The 26522-nt window shown below is 39.2% G+C and overlaps 1 protein-coding gene and 1 long non-coding RNA gene across 2 annotated transcripts in view; one reads left to right on the top strand and one right to left on the bottom strand.

The window, feature by feature from the left end:
- The window catches only part of LOC138747212 (uncharacterized), a 44441-nt gene that overhangs the window by 12567 nt on the left and 5352 nt on the right, over window positions 1-26522 (bottom strand). The gene's annotated exons all lie outside the window — the stretch shown is intronic.
- Window positions 580-26522, top strand: LOC138747319 (importin subunit alpha-5-like). Its single transcript, XM_069906425.1, has 12 exons — window positions 580-636; window positions 1862-1930; window positions 12106-12183; window positions 13946-14083; window positions 14572-14657; window positions 15482-15750; window positions 15836-15918; window positions 16908-17171; window positions 20667-20900; window positions 21297-21479; window positions 24898-25044; window positions 26345-26522. Exons 1-12 carry the CDS (start codon window positions 580-582, stop codon window positions 26435-26437), a joined length of 1701 nt encoding a protein of 566 aa, XP_069762526.1. The 3' UTR covers window positions 26438-26522.

The raw sequence follows: 26522 nt of genomic DNA, 5'->3' as shown, positions 1-26522 counted from the left end.
TATGTATTGGACCTGAACAAATCGGGTCAAGGCACGGTGGTGCAAATATCTCGAACCCCAATCATGACCCCAGTGGACAGAGATGTGAGGCAAATACCATCTTATGATGTAGCATACTTGCCACCCACCCCATCAGGTAACAGCAATCTGGGTGGACAAAGCAACAATGAATTGGGCAATATATTGCCAAACATGGGAAAACAAAATGAAATTACTGCTTTATTAATTCAGCAACAAGATCTCTATTCCCTGGCCAAGAAGCAGATTCAAATTTTTGATGGAGACCCACTTCAGTATCAAGGGTTCATTAAATATTTTGAACACAATATTGAAAGCAAGCATAAAAATACCAAAGATGCTCTTTATTATCTGGAACGGTAAACTGAGGGACAGCCAAAGGAACTTGTAAAGAGTTGCCTACATATGGATCCTGTAAAGGGATTCCTGAAGGCAAGGACTTTACTACAAGAACATTTTGACAATGGACATTGAATTGTGATGGCTTATGTGGAGATAAAATCGGATGACACAAAGGCTTTACAACCATACACTCTCTTTTTAAGAAGATGTTGTAACGCCATGGAAGATATTGACAACATGCATGAGCTTAACATATTTCCTAATTTGTTAAGTGTAGTAAGCAGCCGAGATAGGTAAACTGGTTGACCGTTTTGAGTTTTGTGTGCCCGATGGAGATGTGGGGGGGCTGGTAATCATGGTGGGGAGCTGGCTGATGGAGGACCTCAGTTTTCTTCAGGCTGACTTCCAGGCCAAACATTTTGGCAGTTTCCGCAAAGCAGGACGTCAAGCGCTGAAGAGCTGGCTCTGAATGGGCAACTAAAGCGGCATCGTCTGCAAAGAGTAGTTCACGGACAAGTTTCTCTTGTGTCTTGGTGTGAGCTTGCAGGCGCCTCAGATTGAAGAGACTGCCATCCGTGCGGTACCGGATGTAAACAGCGTCTTAATTGTTGGGGTCTTTCATGGCTTGGTTCAGCATCATGCTGAAGAAGATTGAAAAGAGGGTTGGTGCGAGAACACAGCCTTGCTTCACGCCATTGTTAATGGAGAAGGGTTCAGAGAGCTCATTGCTGTATCTGACCCGACCTTGTTGGTTTTCGTGCAGTTGGATAATCATGTTGAGGAACTTTGGGGGACATCCGATGCGCTCTAGTATTTGACAAAGCCCTTTCCTGCTCACGGTGTCGAAGGCTTTGGTGAGGTCAACAAATTTGTCTGGTCGGGCACACCCATTGACTGGCTGCACCTGTGGCCCTTCCCACAGGTTCCTGTGACTGTTCCACAGCCCCCTCCTCAGTGCAAGACAGTCGAGCAGTAAGGATATGCCTTTGTTCTTCAGTGAATAAAAGCCTCTTGGTTTCTCAGCCAGAGTCTTTGATGATGCAACTTTAACTATCACAAAGAAGTTGCCTTACCAGCAAGGATTTTCAAACTTCAGATAAAATATAGACAAATGCTACTTTTGAAGATATTGTGGATTTCTTGGAATGGCACGTGAAAATTGCAACTGTACCAGGATTTGGAGATATCAAGGATACCCCAAAGGTGAGCAAAGAGTTGAAAAGTTTCAAGTTGCCACCTCAAACACCTCCCTGGCAGTTTCAGATAAAGAAATTAAGGAAAAGGAAAGTTTGCTTGCTGTGAACAAATGTTTGTTCTGCAATGATAAGCATACTTTGGAAAAGTGTGCACAGTTGGAAAAGAAGGCGTATAGTGAAACAAATCACTTTTCTGAAGGAAAATGGAGCATGTTTTAGCTGCCTGTGTAAAGGACATATCAACAAAAACTGCAAAAAAGTGTCTTAGCTGCAATATTTGTAGCTAAAAGCTTCCTTTCTTCCAGGAAAAGAAAAATATGGAAAAGGAACAAACAGCAAGAATAGAAGAAGATGAAAACAGGGCTGAAGCCTCAGTACAGGGCCAGTGAGAACAATGCAAACTTTTAATAGTACCTGTGCAAGTTAAGGCCAAGAAAGGAAGTGTAATAGTGTAGATTAAGCATTTCTTGATCCAGTTAGTACTGCGTCATTTTGCACCGTGGTGCTAATGAATATGCTTAATCTTCAAGGAAGAAGGTCAAAAATTCTATTGAGAACTATAGGTCAAGTTAAACACATTGAAACCTACATTGTTTTGGGCCTAGAGATCGCTAGACTGGATAGTAACGGTTTTTGCTAACTTCCAGGTGCATACACACAGTAAAATCTGCCTGTGCATAAAGGAAACATGCCACATCAAAATGACATTGAACCGTGGATGCATTTGAAAAATATTCGTTTATGCAAGATCAACTCTGAGATAGAGTTTCTGACTGGTTCAGATGTACTATCTGGAACCATTAGATATGATGAGGATTGTGGGTGACGGACCTTGCGCTGTCAAAACTATGCTTTGTTGGGCAATTAATGGACTATTAGGAGGAAGAAATGAGGTTAAAAACCAGACTAAAAGTGTCAACAAGATATCAATGATTAAATGATAAACTGTGGGAGCAGCAGTTCAAGATTGAATTTCTTGAGTGCCTCAGGGACGACCAAGAACCTTCAAGGGAAGACTAGCTGTTTTTGGATTTGTGCCAAGTCAGTTAATGATCAATATTGCATTGAATTACCTTTGAAGAAAATTATAGAAGCGTTGTTAATCAACATACACTGAATTTAAAGAGAAGATTCAAGAAAGATTATTTCTTTCATTCAGATTATACCAACTGCGCGTCTGACGTGATATTTAAAAGTAGCAGATGATATCTTGAAACGTAGTGATGGCAAAAAAAATGGTACTTACCACACCATGGGGTTTTGCATCCACAAAAGAAAAAAACTTCGAGCAGTATTTGATTGTGGAGCGACATTTCGGGGAGTTTCACTAAATTCTCAACTCTTACAGGGTCCAGATTTGACCAGTACATTGATCGATTCCATAAAACAATCTTCCAGCAGGTGAAAGTATTTAATGAAGACCATGACTTGTTACAATTCCTTTGATGGCCTGATGGAGACTACAGTCAGAATATAGTGGAAAACAGAATTACAAGGCATCTATTTGGAGTACCTTCGTCACCAAGTTGTGCGAATTTTGCCCTTGTTGAGGACAATATGAAACAATTTAGCTCTCAAGCTAATAAGCACCATCAAAATAACTTCTACGTGGACGACTGTATCACTTCTGCATCTACCGTAGAAGAAGCAAAAACTCTTTATCAGGAGTTGAGAGCGATCTATTTCGAAGAAGACTTTCTACTCACCAAATGGATAAGTAACAGTCAGGTATTGACTACCATACCTGAAGGAGAGAGGGTAAAGGAAAAGAAGAATTTGGACTTAGACCATGACAACCTTCCTGGCATCATGGCAAAGAGTATAAGATAGTTTGGAAGAAAATTGAAAAGCAAAAGATCTGCTGTAGTTAAATATATGGTACTGAAAACATCTGGACATCACCATTTTATCAGAGAACCTTTTTCTCTTAACATCCTTATATCTTGCTACTTGAAACACTACTTTCTCTGCAAACATTCTGTGTGATCTGCTCAGTATCTGCAGGTTAACATGATCCAAGCTACACGGGGAACTATGTCATCACATGGATAAATCGCACTCAAGTCCACACAATGTTCCATGCCTAGAAATGACCATTGAATTTCATAATTAGCCAAGAAATAGTTGCTCAATCTTCAGTTACATGGTTTTGAAACCAAATATTGTTGTGAAAATCTATTTTCTTACTTTAGTTAAAGTGACACTTCAATCAGCACTGAATGAAAGTTATCACTTATCGGGCCCTCTCTCTCTCTCTCTCTCTCTCTCTCTCTCTCTCTCTCCCTGTATGTAAAAAGATCTCAAGATACTATCTGAAGAAGAGCTTGAGAGTTGTCATTGATGTCCTAGCTAATATTTATCCTGTAGCCCTCATTTGTAAAACCAGTTATTAGTTGCTAATCTGAATCTTTACATTGTAAAGACAGCAAAATTGGAACCATTCACGATAATTAAGCCGATTTGGAACTTTTGGAGTGTGCACATGCAGCTAAACATGGAAGTCTGGAAGATGCTGTCAGTAATTTCTCATCCATCTGAAGGTACACTGTTGTGAAATCCCCTTGAGTACAATCTTCAGAAATCAGTGACTTGAAGAGTATTTCAAGTACTTACAAATTATCCTTGCTATTAAAACCCTGAGGATGTCACTCTTTGATGAAGCTTCCAATTGCATAATGAGCTATAATTATTGTTTAACAGCTTCACTAGTTCCAAAAGTGGTAATTTTATACATGTAGATTGTAATTACCTCAGATAAATATTTCAAAACATAATAGATGTTAAGATGATAAAATATTTTTAAAGTTTTCAAACCAGTTTATAAAATTCCAGCTTCTATCTTAATTTCTTCAACAATTGTGTGAATTTTGTTCTGTTTTTTTTTGAAATATTCAGTTTAAAAATGTTCTTTTTATTTCTAGTCTTGTTGTCCAGGAATATTTTAGTTTAGTAGTTCAGACAAATTAATGACATTGCTATTGTTGGACTTTTCCAATCCCCTTAGCAGAAATAAAATGACTAGAGCCCTCATTTCAGTGCTTATAAAATAATCATCAAACATTATCCATTTGCTGTTTCTCAGTGTGTATGACTGCCAAGTTTCCGATGCTAAAAACTGGCCAAACTCCCCCTTAAGTATTTAATTAGTTGTGAAGCACGCGGGAATGTTCTGAACCTGGAAATGGTACGGCCTTATTTTTTTAGGAAAGCTTCCAAAACAAAGAAGTGAAAGATCCTGCTGGATTTGAATGACTCAAATAATGTGCATTTTCTTGAATTTGTGGTACTTGCACCAGGATTATTGAATGTGACTAACCACTTAAACATAGAATCTAGTGGTCTGGGTGGTCTTTTTACCAGCAGCAGAAAGTTGACCAGTTTTTCATTGACGATAAGTAAGTTTTGTAAGTGTACTTCAGTACAAGTGAATGATATGCTGGAGCACTGGAGGTGGACCTCATGGAATTTTAGGGTGAGTAATGGCTCTTCTGACAACATGAAATGATCGCAGATCTGTGGAATTGTACAGATTTAGTCCAGGAAAGTGAGAGGCATAATTCTTTGCCACATTTTGTCGGCTCTTAAATAAACCCCCATCTTGACAAAAAAAACCTCTTACTTGGCTATTATTGGTGCTTACGATTGATGTATCATGAGAAAACTCCAAATGACACAACATTCCTTCATTCATTGAGGTGAATCATTGGAATTTTCCGCTCAAATTATCGTATGGATAATGGACAAGCATATTCAACACTGAGCCAGTTTATGGTGTCAGACACTATGGCAAACAAGATAAATGGGGTAGTATTTTAAGGTATAAAAGGGAAGGTCAGCTATGATGATGTTCAATAACGGTTCAGCCTACCCTTGCTCTTATATCTATACCTTTATCAGATTGAAGGCTTGGGATAGGAGTGTAGAGAGACTACAATTACTTAACTTCCAAAGACAACCTCACTGATAATTATACAGATCAGGTGTCCAGGGTGCCACAGTCTCAGCTGCTATTAAAATTCTGTCTGTACTCCCACTGGAGTACATATATTTGTTATGGATATAAAATTATTGATTCATTTGTAAATAATCTATCATTCCAAAGGTATTATGAACATCTTCATATATTCAGCTGTCGGTAGTTACCATCCTTTAATCCTTCAGAAAACAATGTTTTTACCTGATCATTGGGCTGATACCTGATGTAACTTCAGATGCTCAAATAGAATATACTGCAGAGTATCTATAAACTTCCCCGTAAACATAATAATTTATAAGTATGCAGTCATGGAAACAGAGTTTTTTTTGACAGGATTTGATGGAAATTGGACAGCTGATGGTGTTCACTTAGCAGCAGTTTAAAATGCAGGATGAATTATAATATGACAATCTATTTATACTGCGTTCAGCTGAGAAATCTTCAATATTGTTAGTGTCCAAACCACAATTAAAGTGTTAAGTTTTGTCAGCATTGTTATTTACATGAAAATAATATTACAACAAAAAAATGTAAATAATGTCAGTTGTCATTCATTTCCTGCTGTCAGTTTCATAGCCATCTTTCAGCACTTGGAAATTCCAGACAGATGCATTACTTCTTTAGCAAGCTTTCTCAGGGCACAACTGATAAATCCTTGGAGAGCCATTAGTCTACATCTGAAGTGAATTTCAACTGTATTTTTAGTAACATCAGCCACTTGTGTTTCAATCCATTCAGTTCTAATTAATGATGTTAATGTGTATAAATAAATCTAGTCAGTTGGCGCTGAGAAAGGAGCATCAAAGTGAAACCTCTGCGAGCTTGGAACTGAAATAGCAAAATAGCAATAATAACAGAGAAGTTTTTGACTTTACTGATGCTTTTACACTTTCAAATCTGCACCTCAACAAAAGATAATAATTAAGAACATTTGTGTTAAAATTTGAGGCCTTGGTGCCTCCACATACTCAACCGCAATATTTGAGACCTTGTATGCCTTTATAGGAGAACTGCCATGCAGTGCTACACTCTAAGGAAGGGTTGCTTCTGTCAGTGAAGCGAGTTGACCATCCTAACAGAAAGGAAGGAAATATTGACAAGATAGAATATTGGCACAATTCACCTGCACATCAATTAGAATGTGAGTTTTCCCAAGTCAGATTAGCAACCTTTTTTCTTCAAAGTAACCAATTCATCCAAAAAAAAATGAAAAGAACTTACTTAACAAGATGGTTAAAATAATCACATGCACTTTGAACCCTTTTCCCTAAAGTTTATTTGTAATTGTATGAATTATTCATTTGAGAGCATTTTCCATTACTTTTAAGTTTACTTTGCACAACTTGTGCAAACTTATTCCCAGTTACGTGCAAGAGAAAACTTCTGCTTAATTCGCTCTATGGATCACAAAGGCACACGTGGGATCATTGCCAATACCAATCATTTTAAATCATATTCTCCTCTCTGATTTGTATCAAGGGAACTTTTACATTTTTCTGATGCAAATCCTTTTAATAGATTGTTATTAGAGAAACAGGTAGATAATAGAACAGAAATTGCTGAAGAAAGAAGATTTTAATTTTGTGCATCTTTTTTCTATTAAATTCTAATTGAAACCATGAATTTCCATTTTCAGCACCAACTTACTGGAGCAACTACACTGATCTCCTCCAAGCTGAGTTGTGGTCAATAAAATTAAAACACCTTGTACAGATGCTAATTTTTGTGATTGAAAGTCGCAAAATCAGATGCAAAACAAGTGAATGAAAATTGCTGTTGTGCAACGGCAGACCTACATACTAAAACTGCACGAGACATCTCGAGTGCCATCTGGTCTTCTTCACCTTCCATGATATTCCCCACTTTTCAATTGCTGGCAAGAAACGGCGACAAGTAACTGAAAATTGTCTCTTCCCTCCATATCAGATACTTTTCAATAACCCCTGAATCAGGTTCTAAATATACTTGATAAAAAAAACTGTACATTTGTACAGTGTCTTTCAATCCTACAAATCAGACTAAAGTGATTTGAACCCAATAAAAACTTTTGAATTGAACAATACTGTTGGAATAAATAAAACACAAAACAGCAAGTTTGCCCAGAGAACTGAAACAGCAATATGGCTGCAGACAGACTATTTATGTTGTGATATTAATGGAAGGATAAAGGCAGTGGTGCCTTCTGCTCTTTCAAAATAGAGCCATGGATCTTGACAATCACCCACAAAGTTTGGTTTAACACCTCATGTAAAAGATGGAACCTTCCAATACATGCCATCCCCTCTAGAGTACCCAAGTGTTGGCAGCTTCTCCTCTGCTTTGGCGAGTCTAATAGGACCAGTTTCTCTACATTATTTTTTATGTTGCTATTTCATTCTTTACAGAACTATAATTAGCTACATAAATTATTGTGTCCTGGCACAGAGCATCAGAAAACAGAGAGAACATCCCTTCTTTGAGAAGGAGAAGCCAAAATAACCCAACAGGACAGTGACCGCAGTGGGGGACCAGTGACTCAAAGTGAGCAACTCATCCAGGCTGCAGGCGATTTGCAGTCAAAGGATTCACATGGGCTGCTGTCTGCTAGAGACTAGCTGAAGGAGTACCAGGTATCAGAACCGGAAATGCAAGAGGGTGCAAAAGTCAGGAGGAGTTCCCAAGGGACCTCAGGCACTGAAGGCTTCCTAAATGTGTAGGAGGTTCACCGATGGTTTGGAGTGAAGTCTGTGTGGATGCAAAGGCTGCAGGAGTGCTGGAGGTGAATCCACTGAACTCAGTTATTTTGAAGGGACTCTCTTTTGCCTCTCTTTCTTGGAGTGCAAGGGGCACCAGGCAATTTCTGCTGATGGTGAATCGTTGTCTGACTTACAGCAGACTAAATGCAAAATGTGAAATTTTACATGTTTATTCAGATATGTGACATCACATACAACCCTGAGATTCTTCTACCTGTGGGCACAGCAGAATTACCACTGATTGGCAATGCAAAAAAAAAACTAGCTCAACATACCCATGTAAACAAATAAAGAAACTGACTGAGCAATACCAAGATAGAAAAATAATCAATAAAATGCAAAAGTAAGAGTCCTGGATGAGTCTCTGATTGAGTTTGTTGTTGAGGAATCTGATGGTGGAGGAGTAGCAGCTGTTCACGAACCTGGTGGTGCGAGTCTTGTGGTACCTAGACCTCTTTCCTGGTGGTAGCAGCAGGAACAGAGCACGTGCTGGGTGGTGGCTATTGCTCTCTCCCTCTCTGACAACAGTGTTCATTGTGGATGTTCTTGATGGTTTCTACCTGGGAGGTCCACTACCTTTTGCAGGGGTATTGGTGTTCCCATACCAGACCTTGATGCAGCTGGTAAGCACCCTTTCCACCACACTTCTGTAGAAATTTGTCATGGTTTCTTGCCAACTCCTGAGGAAGTCTAGGTGCTGATGTGCTTTCTTCATGATGCCATTGGGTCCAGGAAAGATAAACCAAGATAATGACCTCCAAGAATTTAAACTTTATTACATGACAAATTTGAACGCTAACAAACGTTGGGCTTTAAGTAGCCACTTTGAGAAAGCTACTGTTAAAATAAGTCAGAAGCAAAACCTCCCATCCAAGAGGTTGCAAGCTCCCGTTCTCTTTATATGCTGCGCGTTCTGGGCGGAGCTCATTGCCGGTACTCCAATCAGCGCAGAATGATAATGGTTTGGGACCATGCCCGGGAAATTTAAAGCGTCTGGAAACTAGTGGTGGTTCTCGAACGCATTATTGCGGTAAGTGAATGGCTTAAGCTGGTCCTTGACGCGGTTTGGTGGCATCGGTCTCGGGGGGTTGCGGAATCTTAGTGGTCACTTTAATGCTTTAGCGGCAGCTTTAGTCGTTCGTAAAACAAGTTCTTTCTTTAAATGTACAAGTATATCTTTATCGTTGATATTAAGGGTTGTGTCCTACCTTAAATAGAATTCTGTAGTTGTGTAAAATGTTCAAAAGCATCACTTTTTAAAAACAGTTAACGATGGTAAGTTCTTGAGATATCAACTATACGATGTAAACGTAAAAAAAAAAAACTTTAGAAAAGTTACTTAATGTGAGATACTCAATGTTTCCTTTCTTTGTCGGCCAATGGTCTTTCTGCGCCAACCTGCACCTGCAACTGTGATCCGAGTTAGAATGTTGGTTGAATCTGTTCGTTTAGTTCTAAACTTGTACGGAGTTGACTCCCCCAAGTTGCAATTTCTGCCTTGCCGAGTGGAAACGAGATTGGGACTAAATTCTGGCAAAATGGGTGATGTTCTCCTCCCAATGAAACTCCGCCCGGTAGCAGATGGACCCAGTAGAGCAAGTCTTGTCTTGAATTCGGAAACTCCCCCCTTTCTACATTTAAGGCATTTTTTTGGAAGTGAAGGCAATAATTATGGTACTTTTGTATTTTAATTCAGCAACCTAATTAATGCGGTGGCAAAGACAGTTTGGGGGGGGGGGGTGCAAATTAAAAGTAAGGTTTAAAAACGATTCCTTCGCGGTAAATGGGAATGAGAACCCACCGAGACCAGGGCTGGGCTTAATAGACGGTTCGGGGATATCGGAACTTCCAGTAGAATCCGATCTTCTCTTGGCTTGGCTTCGCGGACGAAGATTTATGGAGGGGGTAAATGTCCATGTCAGCTGCAGGCTCGTTTGTGGCTGACAAGTTGGATGGGGGACAGGCAGAGGTTGCAGCGGAAAATTGGTTGGTTGGGGTTGGGTTTTTCCTCCTTTGTCTTTTGTCAGTGAGGTGGGCTCTGCGGTCTTCTTCAAAGGAGGTTGCTGCCCGCTGAAGATGCACGGTTTGAGGCGATATCAGCCCACTGGCGGTAGTCAATGTGGCAGGCACCAAGAGATTTCTTTAGGCAGTCCTTGTACCTTTTCTTTGGTGCACCTCTGTCACGGTGGCCAGTGGAGAGCTCGCCATATAACACGATCTTGGGAAGGCGATGGTCCTCCATTCTGGAGACGTGACCCCCCCCCCCCCCCCCAGCGCAGCTGGATCTTCAGCAGGCTGGACTCGATGCTGTCGACCTCTGCCATCTCGAGTACTTCGACGTTAGGGATGAAAGCGCTCCAATGAATGTTGAGGATGGAGCGGAGACAACGCTGGTGGAAGCGTTCTAGGAGCCGTAGGTGATGTCGGTAAAGGACCCATGATTCGGAGCCGAACAGGAGTGTGGGATACAGTTACTGAAATGGGGCAATTACAGATCTCTCTCTCTCTCTCTCTCTCTCTCTCACTCTCAGTTTTGGCTCAATTTCCCTATAACAAATTGTTAGCTGTTTAATGCTGCAAAAAGACGGTGATAATCATCGTTTATAGCAATGGTGACAGCCATTCGGCCCCTCAAATTCCCCCACCAGTTTTGCACAAGAGTAATTAACCCTGTTCTTGTGCCCCTTGGATGCCATCATTTAATGTCTCCATTACCCTGGTGGTTCAATCCATGCCTCTCATCTCTCTTCATTTTAACTTCATCTGTTCTTAATCCTTCTGTCAATGAGAACTGTTCTGCCATCTTCCCCACACCCCCCCGCCCCCACACTCTGTACGCAATCTTCAAGATTTAAAAAAAAAAAAAAAACTTTTGCTCGGTCTCCTTAATTCCATCATATCTCTCTAACCTACACCAAATTTGTCTTGATAATAATTGAGTTTATTGTCACATGCATTGTACAATGAAATAGTGAGGTTCTATTATTCATTTCAATTGGATACCTGAAATGAGTAACTGGGTGGATCATTTTAAAACCCAGAAGAAAATACATGCCTGTAATGAATCGGGAATAATTGTGTAGAAATATTATTGCATCTTTCATCTCAGATACTGAGACAGTCCTACATGGAGCACTGCAAGGTTCATTGAGTCTTCTATTCCAATAAATTTGCATGGAATTAACCAAGTGTTATTCAAAGACGTTGGTTGGAATTTTACGGTTTTGCTCCAATTACGCTGGACAATTTTTTCCCAAAAAGTTTTTCCCTAAAAAAGGGATTATAATAGACAATGTCAAAGATAGTTTCAGATTTTCTGTATCATGTGGGAAGATGCAAAAACATTAAATTAACTAATTGCATTTGGCATGTTTAATTATATATTGTTAGTTCAACTGACAATGATTTGCTGCTAATATTTCTTTTGTACTCAGCATCTGATGCCTCTCATGTCAGTGTTCAACAATAGTTGGTCAGCATTGATGGATTCCAATTGTCCTGATCCTGCTTTTCCATGGTCACAATGTCCTGGTGAACTTTTCACCATGTTCACCATTGATTGTGCCAAGACGTCCAAGTGCGAAGGCAGAAAATGAAGTTTCAACGATGTGCCCCACTTCAAGGTTTTGTAGGCTTGATGTAGACTTAAAATATGACCGGAAATCACAAATAAAAATAGGTTACATCTTGAAAATTTTTCTACCCTACACTTTTTTAATGATTGGCAGACCAAAATCCATAAAATACACAGTGTTCAGGAAGAAAAATCTCTATTGTCCAGTATTATAGAAAGCCTTTTGTGTCACTATAAACAAATTGCTGTATTTTAACAACCCAGGCTGTAAAGATGTCAACCAGCTGCAAAACAGAACATGACAGGATGAAGAAATTTAAGAACTATGGCAGAAACATGCAGGTATTTCTTTCTCTACCATGAAATAATTTTCCCCTTTGTTCAAATTGTTTGTAAATGAAGACACTCTTTGCCTGTGAATGTATTTTGTCCAGTTGGTATACTTGCAGGTCAAAAATCTGAATGTGCATTGGTTAAGACCTTTCTCCTCTTCCTGGAATTTTAAAATTCTATTTAAAATCTTTCTAGCGATCTCAAAGACGGGGAGGATACAAAAGTCTTGGGGCACGTTCATTGGATGAAAGGGGAAACGAATGCCATTACAAATATTCCGTGAGAGACAAATTGCCTCCAAATTTGAGAGCCTTCTATTTAAATGGGGGAGGGAGGGGGCTGAAAATAGCCCCAGAGGCAGAAACTCCTGGTGGACAGGGCCTTTACTATTTTCACATGCAAAATTCATCCTGTTCTGTCTTTTTGTTTTTAATGCTTCATTAATCTCTGCTCTGCATTTTCAGTCTTTAATCTCCTTAATCTATGTTTGTTATTTTTGAACATTGTCCATGCAGAAAATCTATCTTCATTCATGTTCCTACAATTGCACTTTCCTTCTACTTCTGTTCTTTTTCCATTCAGTAACATTTTTGTATGTTTTATTTGCCTAAAATCATCTTATTGTATGAATGCTTTTTTCCATGAAAAGGGAATATAGAGATTGTTTCATATTTTTAAAATTGATATTGCCTACATTTCCCATGCTTCCCAGCAAAGGTTAGGTAGATTAGTTCTATGAAGGAAAAAAACTATTGCTGGAGGAACCCAATAGGTCAATAAAGCAGCATTTTTGGAGGGTAATGAATAGTTAATGTTTTGACTGATAAGTAACTGGAGATAGCCAACATAAAGAAGCTGGAGAGGGGGCTGACAAGCAATGGGTGGTTTGAGGTCTTTTCTGATTGATTGCCATATGGTCAGGTCGGGGAGGCCAGAGTGGAGATGGTGATCAGAGGCTGGGAGATTGTGAAGATGATGAAAGGCTGCATAGTATCCTATAGGAAATGAAAAGATGATGAAGAGCGAAGCCAAATAAGAGAAATGGGAGAGGGGGGTGGGAAGAATAGGGGACACTGGGGTCCCCTGCCCATGGAATGTGGGCAGGAGGGGAAAAACTGGGCAGCTGAAGGTTGGGGGAGGGTGGGGTGGAGGAGGAGGTGTTTGTGCATGCATTTGCTCAAGAGGAGAGAAGGGGTTTATTGAAATTAGAGATCAATGTTGCCTTTCCTCTCAGATGGAGTTTGAGGGTTGACTTGAATGCAGCTCTTGAAATTTGAGAAAATTCTCATGGAGCATATTTAAATAGGCTTTCAATTCATGGGGAAGATTTAACTCAGGGCCACCAATATGAGGTGGCCACTAGGAAGTGGCAAGAAGCTGAAAACCTTTTTCCCCATGATGTTGCATGCAAGTTGCTACAACTGAAAGAGTTGAAGTGATCCCACAGACTCGTTTAAAGAAAAGCCTATGAAGAAGGAAGTGGAGGTTATACTGATTTAACTAAGGAAAGTTGGGAGGAAGCAAAATGGAGAAACAATTAAATGTTGGTCTAAATCTGAATTTTTAAAAAAAAAAATGACATTCACACAACCTCTTTATGCAAATCCATTGTGTTAAATTTGAGCTCCAGTCATCTCTTGTCTTAATAGATGAATTGACTTGTTCAGTTATTGTTGCAGGCATGGGATTCTGGTGCTTGCATGTATTATAAGAACGATTTTATTTTCAGTTTTTAAACATTTTTCCTTCTCCACCCTGCCTATGAAAACAGGAACTGAGGAGACGGAGAGCTGAATATTGCATTGAATTACGAAAAGTTAAAAAAGAAGAACAAATCTTGAAGAGACGCAATATAAGCAATTTTCAAGATGAAGGTCCTTGTTCATTACAAAAACCTGAGGGAGCTCATGTATGTATTCACATGAGCTATCTCCTTTCTTGAGTTGCAGTTTCACCATTAACTTTGAATTTATTTTCCAACAATTGAAGTGGAGGCTCGTACTTGCAATATTTGCCAAGTCTCATTTATAGACTCTTGCTAGATGGGTATGACTTCCAGTGAGATGGCCCAATCTGTGCTATGACCCTTAAATTGTCATTGTATTGTCTGCCTTTGGTACAAAAGACAGCTAACTGTTGACGTATTATTTTTTAGATCCAAGTTTATGATCAGCCATGAGTTAACCACATACAAATAGAAAATGTCAAGCTGTAAGATGCAAAATAACAAAACAAATTTGTATTGATTGAATGTTGCCTGTTGAAAGCATCCAATTTATTTTTTTGCCAATTCTTAAATTTGTTTCATTAAATTTGAAGCACACAATCAATTTTTAGGCCAAAATTGAATTGGGGAATCTTGTTTAGTTAAACCTGAAATCTTGCTCTTGTATTTAGGAGTGTGATATGACAATAGAAGAGATTGTGATGGGAATGAACAGCCAAGAACCACTGAAACAAATCCAAGCTGCCTATGGAGCTAGGTATGAGCTTGGTTTCTTCATCTTGATCTTGCAAGGACATGTTCACTTTCCTACCACAAATATGAGAATTTTTACTTTTAATCAGAGAGTTAATGGATTTGGCTCAATCTCACTTCCATTAGAATATAGGACTTGAATTAAGTTGAAAGTAATTAAATTTGGAAATTATCGGCAAGAGACTTGAATACAATCTTTGAGATTTGCTGATTGGCCTCTGCTCTTTCCACAACCTGCAACAGCCTGCCTCAAACTGGTCCATTTTCAGAAAATCATGTGAAAGTTTCAAATATTAGACAAAAACACTGCTCCGATTGTGTACTGTTCACCAATGCTGAAGTGGATTCCTTCTCCTGAGTGTTGCAGCATGGTTGGCATAGCGGTTAGCACAATGCCTTTACAGCACCAGCCATCAGGACTGGGTTTTGAATCCTGCGCTGTTTGTACGTTATCCCTGTGTCTGCATAGGTTTCCCCAGGGGCTCTAGTTTCCACCCCCCCCCCCACACACTGTTCAAAACATACTGAGGGTGTAGATTGATTGGGCAGCACAGTCGTGGGCTGAAAATGGCCTGTTTGAAATTTTTTTAATTAAATGTTATTAGCAAAAAAATGTAAGTATCAATTTGTAATTCTATTCTCTACTGACACGATCCTGATCTCTGCCAGGATGACATTTTTGCACTTAACCTATCAGGCTTTTAATGCAAGCACAAAGTGGACAAAGAGCAATCCTTGATCAGTTCTGTCAATTCACTTTTCCTTGAGGAACAAGAATAATTGCAGAGTTTAAAATCTGATCCTTTATGCTACATTTTCTCTTTATAGAAAAATTCTGTCACGAGCATGGAGACCTCCACTGGATGAGATGATTGAAGCGGGATTGGTTAAAATGTTTGTTGAATTTCTTGGCCGAGATGATTATTCGGCTCTGCAGTTTGAGTCTGCCTGGGCACTCACTAACATTTCATCTGGTACATCGATCCAAACGAAGGCTGTGGTGAAAGGAGGTGCTATTCCAGCATTTGTAAGCCTCCTCGATTCTCCACATGCTCACATCAGTGAGCAAGCTGTGTGGGCTTTGGGCAACATTGCAGGTACAAAATGGTTCTTAGTTAAGATGTATCCCAATGATAAATATCCTACAGAAATGGAGATGGTGACTTTTAAAATACTTTCCAGGTGATGGCGCTCTCTATCGTGATGCAGTCATAGAAAGTTCGGCTGTGCCTTCACTCCTGGCATTGGTGAAACCTGACATTTCTGTAAGTCTAGGTTGTAGTATGTAGTTCATGGACGTGGTTTGCATCCTGTTTAGACTGCTCTTCAGAAAACGAAGATGAATAAAACTAAGTGAAACACAAAAATATGCGGACAGATTATAGTTTAAAAAAAAATGCTGGAGGGACTCAGCAGGTCATGCAGTGCCCATACTTTGAAGGGCTTGGGTCTGAATTTTACCTCCTATGAATGCTGTGTAACATGCTGAGTTCCTCCAGCATTTGTGTTTTTATTATTTGAATAAAGTGACCTTGTATTTATTTGAAATGAGTAAGAGTATTCCTTGGATAATATAAAGCTCATTAATGCTCTGTATTTTCACCTTGCTTCAGCTTCCCTGAGCCTAATGCCTCCCATGCAGTGAGGTGATGGGTGAATGTAAATGTTGAAGGAGAAAGAATAAGGCATGGGGAGGGGGGAAATCGGGCACAGGGAGGGGTTTGTAGGTTATTTGGGTGGCACATGCAGAAGGGCCTGTTACTTTTTGCATTATGTCAAATTTTTTAAAAGTTGTAGAAGAGCATAGAAGGTGCCATTTTGTGGACAACTGTTGTCATTCTCTCAGCATATGAACCCCCAAATTGGGACTGTAAGTAGGCCACTTGGCCCGTTCCTTCTTTTAATAAGATAGCAGATTATCCCTGCCTAAAAATATAAGACTTTTTCCACCCTTTGTAGGAAAGGGCTTCAAAAATTCAACTCTGGGAGAAGTCATGCTGTTATTAATCGGCTGTGAATGCATTTTTGGTTATTATTTCTGGTTGGAAACTTTGTACGACCGAGTTAACGTGATGATGGGTAACTGGAATAAATTTTGTGGCTCTGAATTGTTTTTGGATGGACTGGTTTCCTGTTAGCAGCAGCTTTATGTTTGAGAATAATTCCACTATTGATATCTGGTATTGTTGCTAAACTTTTTGATAAGTCTATTGACACAAGGATAGTGACTTATTTTAAATTGCTTGAATTTTAGATTGGATTCTTGCGCAATATCACATGGACTTTATCGAACTTGTGTCGCAACAAAGATCCACATCCACCCCTCAAAACCGTTCAACAATTACTTCCCACTCTTGTTCAGTTGCTTCATCATCATGACATTACACTTCTTTCTGATGTCTGTTGGGCAATATCGTACCTCACTGATGGCCCTAATGATCGCATTGAAATAATTGTTCAGTCTGGTATTTTGCCCCTGCTTGTTCATTTGATGTACAATGCTCAACTGGCAGTATTGGTGAGTAATCTGACAGGTGCCCACCTTTCACTGAATTTATGAACTAAACTTCAGAGTAACTTGTGTAAATTTATTCAAAGAAAATATTTTTCTCTACTGAGAATGTGTGGAAATAATCCTGTTGATGCCACTCGAGGTTGAAGGCCTATTAATAAGCATTTTAACAAATTTCTCTGTTCTGCCTCCAAATTTAAAAAAAACCTTGTCTGGATGTTGGTATCTGACTGAAGAACAAAGCCATCCTTAGTTGCTAATTTAAAATGAAATATTTGTTTGAAGTAATCTGCTAACATTTTCTCACGATTATATTGCAAGAAAAAGAAAATGGTAGTCATGTGAGTGACTACTATTAACAAGGCAATGTTGGAATATCTAACCGTGGTGAGGCACTGGAGGTGATTTGCCTGCTTATTAGTATTTCCAGGGATTCATTTGTATTCACTAGATAAGGCAGATGTGATCATCTTTGGTCTCTTCCCACCCAAAAGAGAACAAGTCCTTGGAAATGTAATGCTAAAATCGGTGAGTTTGTCAAGGTATATAAAATCAAGGGGAATGAGCAAGGTCATGGGCTCCCTTGGGGGGAAAAGACAAAAAACTAGAGGACAGGGGTTTAATGTGAGACAGGAAAGATTTGCAAGGTCTGGAGGGAAGCTGCAGAGGCAGGAACATCCATGACATTTAAGAGATGCTTGGACAAGTACATGGATAGGGAAAATGAAAATTAAATGGAACTAGCTCAGATGACTTGCTCGGTATGCAGGAGTTGGGCCAAAGAACTTTGCCTCAAAAAGTGGCATTCCCAGAGCTATTGTGACAGCAGTGCTGCAGAACCAGGTGAGGGGGGTGGGGGGACAGAGTGCTGCTCCATTGTGTTCAACTGTCCGGTCTTGATGTCGGCAGCTGTGTACAAACGTAAAATGGCCTGTTAGAGGAGTGACGTTTCTTTTTTAAACTAAAATCCTGTAACCACTGGTCTGTGCCCAGGATGGCAGCACCTGTACTTGGCAGCAGCCACGAGCAGTTGCAGACTCCAGGGAACAGCAGATGGGCGCAGGGCCCAAAAATGGGGAGAACACCCTCCATGGAGAAAAAGCCGATGAGATGACTCTACAGGATATTGCCTACTCACTTAACTTATCCATGGCTCTCTGCAGACTTTCCTGTATCCTTTGCACAATTTGCTTTTCCACTCAATTTCAGGTCATCCACAAATGTGGATACACTATCCCCTCTTCCAGATTGTTTATGTATCTCATGAACATTGGCAGCACTGACCCCTTTCTCCACCCCCCCCCCCCACAGCATCCCACTCACCACCAATTGCCAACCAGAAAAACACCTCTGTACCCCAACTCTCTGCTTTCTATTGGTTAACCAATCCTCTATCCATATTTGTTTATCATCTCCAACTCCATGCATCCTGGTCTTTGTCTTGTGCAGCACCTTATCAAACACCTTCTGGAAATCTAGGTAAACAACATCTCCTGGTCCACTTTATCTACTGCACTCATTATAATTCTCAAAGAAGTCCAGTAAAAGTCCAGAACTCCAAGATCTGCCTTTGTTGAATCTGCTGCATCTACCTGATAGATCCATTTCACTCCAGATGCCTCTCTATTTCCTTACTGATGGCTGCAAGCATTTTCCAACTACAAATATTTAACTGGTCTGTAGTTCTATGCCTTTTACCTACATCATTTTTTTTTTTGAATAGAGGTGTGGCATGACCTTTGCCATCTTCACATCCGGACCTGACCAGTGAATTTTTGGTAAATAATCACTAAGGGGGATGCAGAATAATACTAAGGATTTTGACGAAAACCATTTTCTTGCGTTCAGATCACCCATGAATTGGAGCTCTGATAATTAACCAATCCAGATCTACCAGTTTTTTAAACTCTCATTCCAAGAATAATCTTCCTTAAATGAAGCTTGTTGTTCCTGGTAAACTCTAACTTTAATATCTTCATACCATGGTGTGATGCTGAGATTTGTCTTTAATGCCAGTGATTTAGTGAAGTTCTTGGTTTAATTTTTAAGTTGAGTAAAATTTGTTTTGGATGTCCTTTCATTCAACAACACTTGCAACAGTTTAATCCCAACTTCATTACAATTTCTTGTTGCTCATTGGATTCCTTATTTAAGCTTCTACCACTTAACCATTCCAGCCACATCAGTGAAGATATCATAATTATTTTCCTTTGGATTGTGTGGCTTTCCATCTTCTTGAGCCTCCTATTTGTCACTTAAATTGCTTTCCATACACTTATCTATTTGTCTTATTGATATACTGGCAAGGTAGATGCTGAACCTACTTTACAAATCAATTCACCTTTGTACAGTGATTTATACAGTTGAAACTTTAGATACTAGCTAACCTTGGTGTTTCCAGCACTTTTTACTATTTACATTTTTTTTCTTGATAATGGAATATTTTGATAGATCAAGACTGACAGTTGTTGAAATTTGATGGCCTCATTTTAAACTCTGACTTGTCTTTAGGAACCCCTATCTATGTATGTGTTTATATGTATGTGCCCACCCACCCTGATAAGCTCATTGGGTTTGCATGCAATGCTTTTTCAAATCTGTTTATTTGAATTGTGGCATCATGTAAGTGCATCTCAGTCCTCTAGATCCTCATGCTTGCAATAGGAAATGAAAGATTATTACTAATGGCTTCAATTACTTATTTTGGTAAGCGTGCATCTATGTAGAACAAATGAATTTTATTAAAGCTAATTATTGAAATCTTTCAAAGATGTGACATCACTGGTCTGTAGGGATTATGACTATGGGCAACAGGTAGTCAAGTGGACATAGTGCCAAGATTGGTTCAGCTTTTTGTCTCTAGTGCAGGAGTGAGGTCAAAAAGACAATTTTTTAATGGATTCTTGTTGTATACATGGATAACTTTGTATGCCAAACAAAATAGAGGGTATGGATTGAGCTTTGTAGACATATCTAACTTATTCAAGAATATTTTAAATGTGATTCTTGAAAGGGAGACCTAATTTGGACTTTTGGGGAGTGTGGCAGCAACATGATACTTAATTTTACAGATAGTTTTAGGTGGAAGTTTTGGCTCCTTTACCTAAACAGATTTAAAAAAAAAAAATGAGCAGAACCTGCTCATATTGATGCAATGCCATGCTAAGCCTCTGGAGGTTCCATCCTGTAAACCTATATTAGACATCCTGTAATACAGAATTGTTGGTGAAACTCGGCAGGTCATGCAGTATCGAGAGGGAACAAAGGGTAACCAATGTTTAGGATCTGAGCCCTTCAAGGTGTGAGCAAAAAGAAAAGGTGGGGAGAGGAGGGAGCATCAGCCAACAGTCAGATGAATCTGGATGGGAAGCTAAAGTGGACGCATCAGCGGGGGATTAACTCAAACATCATTCATTAGACCAATTTTATAACATAAAACTGAAATGCCTGCCAATTTAATCTATTTAACACTGGATTTTTGGATATGAAAATTTATTTCAGACTCCTGCCCTCCGAGCTGTTGGCAATATTGTGAGTGGGACTGACAGCCAGACAGAGGCTGTCCTTGAAGCTGGAGCCCTTTCAATTCTACCAAAACTCTTGAAACATCCTAAAACCTCCATACAAAAAGAAGCTGCTTGGGCCATTTCTAATATTGCTGCAGGACCTGCAATGCAGATTCAACAATTGATTACTTGTGGGGTTGTATCTCCTCTCGTTGAACTACTGGAAAACGTAGGCATTTTAATCATTTCTGGGACTGAGCTGTATTTGTTAGAGGGGAAACCGACCTGTTGAATGCAAATTTAAGTGACTTTTTTGTTATCCAAGAGATTATGTATTCATAGTGTCATTAACAGTTTAGCTTGTGGTATTTGCATCACATTTTGTTAAGTAACATTTAATCAGTAAATCCTATCAAGCAGTATTAAAATTAGGGATGACAATTGCTTTTGAACAACACTAAGTAGCTGGTGCAGTTGGGAAAAAATAATTTGTCAATATTAAGAACTTTATTTTCTGTGTACAAAATGCTCTTTAATTTTAACCATAACTAAAGGGAACATGCTTATCATCAAACTAATTCCTAATATCTAATGGCATTTTATTTTCCCCCCACTTTTCTTGCAGGGTGACTTTAAAGCTCAGAAGGAAGCTGTTTGGGCAGTTACTAATTACACCAATGGTGGTACAGTTGAACAGGTTATTCACCTGGTACAGTGTGGTGCATTGCAACCCCTCTTTAATCTACTCATTATTAAAGATGCCAAAATTATTCTTGTGATCCTGGATGCTCTGGCGAATATCTTCCTTGTAAGCAAATTTCAATTTCTAAGTTTGTGGTCAAAAATTGCTTTTTGGAAGCGAAGGCTCATGGTTGACCTGATAAATGAGAGCTTTGGAGGAAGAGTATCTCCCAATTTAGCAGTCAAGAAGGACCCAACAATAGTATATATTCAATGAACAGATGAAGGAGATTGTAGTACTTGTGGAAGTTATTTTGCCCACTGCACATAAAAAGCAACTCTGTTGGCTGGAGAAAAGGATGGGAATAAAAGGAGTGTTGGCTGTAACCTTGGCATTAAGATGGTTGATCTTTGCATCTGTGGGAAGTAAACCTAATGATGAGTGAGCTTTGAGTCTATTATAATAAAGGATAATTGAATATTGTCAAGGACTAGAGGGCCACAGGCTCTGTTGTATTTAAATAATTGAATTTGTCATCTTCGTAATTAATCAGGTGGAGGATAGTGCATTTCATTGTATAGATTTTAACTTGTTTTAACAAATTAAGCCAGTGGTTCTTCTTTCTTTCTCTCTCCTCCCCACCCCCTCCCCCCCTTAAGTAGTAAGTAATCACTGACTAACTACAGTATCTATTGCATTAGGTTCTCTGAGGTTAGTAAGGATTAGTTAAGGTGGTGGTGAGGTGGGAGGAAAAGTGTAGTGCACAAGCAGGACTGCAGTGGGGAAAGCTGAGAACTACTGATTTAGTCTAATTGAAGTGCTATTAAAATGGAAAACTTGAGGATGCATTGGCACAACGTGACTCAAGTTTTGTCAAGGTAATTCTGAAAAAGCATATCTACATGCAATGTTCTAATTTTTAGTAGTCACTGCCTGCAAAAATTTTTTGCAATTTTTTTTTCCTGCATCATAAGTGTCTGCTCTCTGATTGCTTGTGCAAATGTAAACTTGAAGTTGTTTCAAGATAATTTTGGCATAGTCTACCTCATGGCTAATAAAGCTGTATTAGTGTAGTGTTCATGCTACACGAGCATGATGGTGACACCAAAGCCTTGAAGTCAGACTGGCTTATTGCACTGACAATTCTGATTCTATGGGCCCCAGGTACTGATGTCAGGGCACTGTGTTATCTGAGTACTGGCCTGAGATTGGCTGGCATTCCCACCACAGCTCGTTGTCTTTCCACCATACAGGAGGTCATCTGGGACAACTTTTGGTGTTGCCATATTTGGTGGTCATTTTGTGGGCTGGTCTGTGTGTGGGCTGCTACATTGGCATGTTTTAATAGAATACAAGTATGATTGCATTCTACAAAATAATGCAGAGTATTTAGTTAAGATTTTCTATACTTTGAATTGTTCCACTAATTACTGCATTGTTTTAGGTAACTCACCTTTTGTGCACATTCATTTCCTTTTTTGCTTTGGTTGTATAACGTGCGTGCCCACATCTGGGGGGGGGGGGGGAAACTGTGCCTACGTGGAAGTATTTTGAGTACTTGCGCATTAATGATGAACACTGGTGTACAGGGAAATATTGCCATACTGTGACGGAGTGCAGTGCACAAGCAGGAGAACCTTTAGGGAGGTGTGTGAATGCATTTAGTGGTGCTCCTTTTCTTTCTGACTGTCCCCATTAACGCATCAACTAGATAATCTCCAACTTGTCACCATGGCAACACTAGGATCAGTCACTTTGTTCTTTTTGGCCTCCACACATGCACTTTAAAAACTGGTTTTATAAATCTTAAATTGCCAATACTGGATATTTGAAGTAAAAATAAATTACTGCTGGAAATGCTCCAAGTCAGCTAGCGTTGTCATTTACTTTCCCAGCTGTCTTGAAGGTTATTGATCTGAGACTACCCCTTCTGCAGATGCTGCCTTGTTTGAGTCATTGTCTACAATTTTCTGCTTTTATTTCAAACCTTCTCTATTTGAAGCATTTTTTAATTTTCATCCAAACTTTTCTTTGTACCTCTAACATGCTAAATGTTTAACGAGGACCTATTCACTGGCCAGCACTTTCACAATTCAGAACTGAAAGACTGAAATTAGAGGGGAGGAATGGAAGTTTAAAGATTAAAGCAACTCTTTGCTCTTGTTTTTATCAGTAACGTGGCATGATGTTCCAGGTTTTTTTTCTTGCACCTCTCTGAATTCCATGGAGAAATATTTTGGAGCTGGCCAAAGCAAAGTTGCTTTTAAAACAACTTAAATACAATGGCTGCAAAAGCAGATCAAAGACCATGGCAGGGATTCTTCTCCTGATGTATGAAGGCTTTTCTTAAATCTACCAGGCACAAATTGAGAGTTTTCTTTATTTCTGTCACCAATGAAGAGGAACCAGAGTAACAGGTGTGTTTTTTTGCAGGTTCCCCTCAAAGTTTTACATAATTCAGACTTGGAGGCACACTTCCAATTCTTTACTGCTGCTGGAACTCCACTAAATAGCATGCTGAGTGCTTGCACTGGAAGGACCAACTGGTCAAAGTAGCCTGGGGGTGTGTAATAAATGTTGGGTTTGCCTGGGTTCTAAAACTTGAATACATTTTAATTTAAAAGATTCCCTTAAGATGAACTTTCCTCTTTGTTTGACCAAGGTTGTGAACAAAATTGTCACTTGTGCTAGCTATGGCCAGTAAAACTGAAGTGCTGGGTGTGAAATACCCAAACTTCCTCAGTTTGATGAACCACCACCACTGGGTTTGAGTGGCTAAGTAGGTCAGTTGCACTGGTATTTAGCACCTATTGAGTTTCCAACTTCTTCAGTGCAGCATTTGGGGGACGTGCAGCATCAACTTGCCTGAGGGTGAGCCAGTGCTGTTTTTGAAATTTGATCCAAACATTTATGGGTCCTGGTTTGGAAAAGAAAACCAAAACTCTGGAAAGGATGCATGCCATATACATCAGTGATTTTTTTTTTTGTCTACAACAGGATTTCATTCAAAATGTTGGATTTTTAATTGACCAAATATTGAACAAGAAAATATTGCATTAACAATTGCTTGAAGTGTGCAATAGCAACCAAGTGAAGTGCTGCCAAATGAATTTAGCTGAGTATAGATGACTGAAAGCTTGGTCGGATATTTTGGAGCTTGGGGATGGAGGATGAATGATACATATTAATGAAATGGTCAAATTAAAAGGAATTTCAATGAAATTGGACAAAATAATTTCAAGTATAATCAGCCACATGTCCTTTTCATTCAATAATTCTGGTGTTCCTTTAATTTTGCGAATTGCATTGATTGCCAGTTAAATCCTTGGATTGCAATGATTAAAAAAAAAAATTATTCTTTTGAGAATGTTAAATGTTTTGTAAATTACCATGACTATTTATCCTGTTGTATTTTGAAGTGGATTGTTATTTATGATCACTTTTGTAGAACTTGCTGTGATGTGAACATGACCCCCAGTTTATAATAGTTGCTGACAGCTAGATTTGCAGGGCGAAACATTGATTGTATTTTTGTATATAACAGGCTGCTGAGCAGTTGAGTGAAACAGAAAAGCTATGCTTAATGATAGAGGAATTTAATGGCTTGGAAAAAATAGAGGCTCTTCAATTCCATTCAAATAAGGTGGTGTGCCAAACATCATTAAATCTACTTAAGTATTTCTATGTTGAGGTAAGCACTTGGATGGTGACTGGTTCGTGGCTAACAAACACCAGTTTTGCTTTTCAGACTTGTGGATTTTGCCAATGTTGTGAATTATGAAATATTTAGATTCATGGCTGTCCCTTGTGCCTTTTTAGTAGAAACAATGACTGCTTTTGATTTGCTTGCTAAAAGATTAGCATTGATTTTTTTTTGTTAGTCCTTTAACAAAAAGCTGGTTGTGACCTTTCCCAAATAAAATTGTATTGGCTTCTGAAGCTTTTGGTGGGGAAAGGAAATCCCACTAATCCATTTTTGGTTTTGTCTTAAGCTGCTATTGGGAACCTAATTAGACATTCCCTCCATGATCTGAAAGGAGAAAAATGAGTTAATGACCAAACTGAAATGAACAGTATTGTTTCAGAAATAATCGTCTTCATATTTCTTTGAGAGAAGCCATTCATCTCACTGAGTTTATACCAGCTCAGCAAATCAGTCAGAACATAGAACAATACAGTACAGCCCTTTGGCCCTTAATGTTGTGCCTATGTATGTATGTTGGCACAACATTGAGGGCTGAAAGGGCATTGTTACTTTTTTAAAAAAAGTACTAAACCCTCCCTACCCCAACCCTCTATTTTTCTTTCCATCCATGTGTCTAAGTCTCTGAATGCCCCAATGTTTCAGCCTCCACCACCATCCATGGCAAGGCATTCCAGGCATCCACTACTCTCTGCAAACAAAAAAACCTTGCCCTTGATATCTCCCTTAAACTTCCCTCCCTTTGTACTTGGGTCCTCTGGTGTTTGCTGATCCTGCCCTAGGAAACAGGTGCTGGCTGTCCACCCTATCCATGCCTCTTGTAATCTTGCAGACCTCTATCAAGTCTCCTCATCATTCTCTACTCAAACGAGAAAAGTCCCAACTCTGCTAACCTTGCCTCATAAGACTTTATTTTCCAATCCAGGTCACACCCTGGTAAATCTCCTCTGCATCCTCTCCATAGCATCCACATCCTTCCTATAATGAGATTTCCCCAATTTACTTTTGTATTCTGTTCTCTCAACTGTTTCTCCCTGATTCTTCTATCATTTACACATGCAGGGAAACTTTTAATAACTAATGAAAACAGCTGATGTGATGGGAAATGGGGGAAGCTTGTGTGAGAAACTTGTATATTCTTCCTGTGGTTGCAAGTGATACCAGTTGTGCCATTGCTCCCCTGCAAATGAGATGCTGTGTTGGGGATCATCAGTTTTCATGCCTATTTTAGAAGCACCACAATTTGAAGTCTGAAATTAACAGAACCTTAATCTGAATGATATTCCAGGAGCAAGAAGTTACAAACTTGGAGCCAGAGAAAACAAATGAAGAAATGGCATTAAAAGTGAACTTCCCTCTGAAAGATGAATTCAATTTTTGAAGTGGAAAGGAAAAGCATTGGTGCAATAATTTATTGGGAACAATTTGTACTGTTGTATTTTCAGAAATAAATCTTTTGCAAAATA

Source organism: Narcine bancroftii, chromosome 12 (genome assembly GCF_036971445.1).
Source record: "Narcine bancroftii isolate sNarBan1 chromosome 12, sNarBan1.hap1, whole genome shotgun sequence".
In the NCBI taxonomy this organism is placed as follows: Eukaryota; Metazoa; Chordata; class Chondrichthyes; order Torpediniformes; family Narcinidae; genus Narcine; species Narcine bancroftii.
This window is presented reverse-complemented; position numbering and strand designations above follow the sequence as displayed.

Coding starts and splice junctions, on each gene's coding strand:
- LOC138747319 (XM_069906425.1), top strand. CDS start 580: ATGGAAGATATTGACAACATGCATGAGCTTAACATATTTCCTAATTTG. Junction 14,658..15,481: donor CAAGCTGCCTATGGAGCTAG/GTATGAGCTTGG, acceptor TTCTCTTTATAG/AAAAATTCTGTCACGAGCAT. Junction 25,045..26,344: donor TTAAGTATTTCTATGTTGAG/GTAAGCACTTGG, acceptor ATGATATTCCAG/GAGCAAGAAGTTACAAACTT.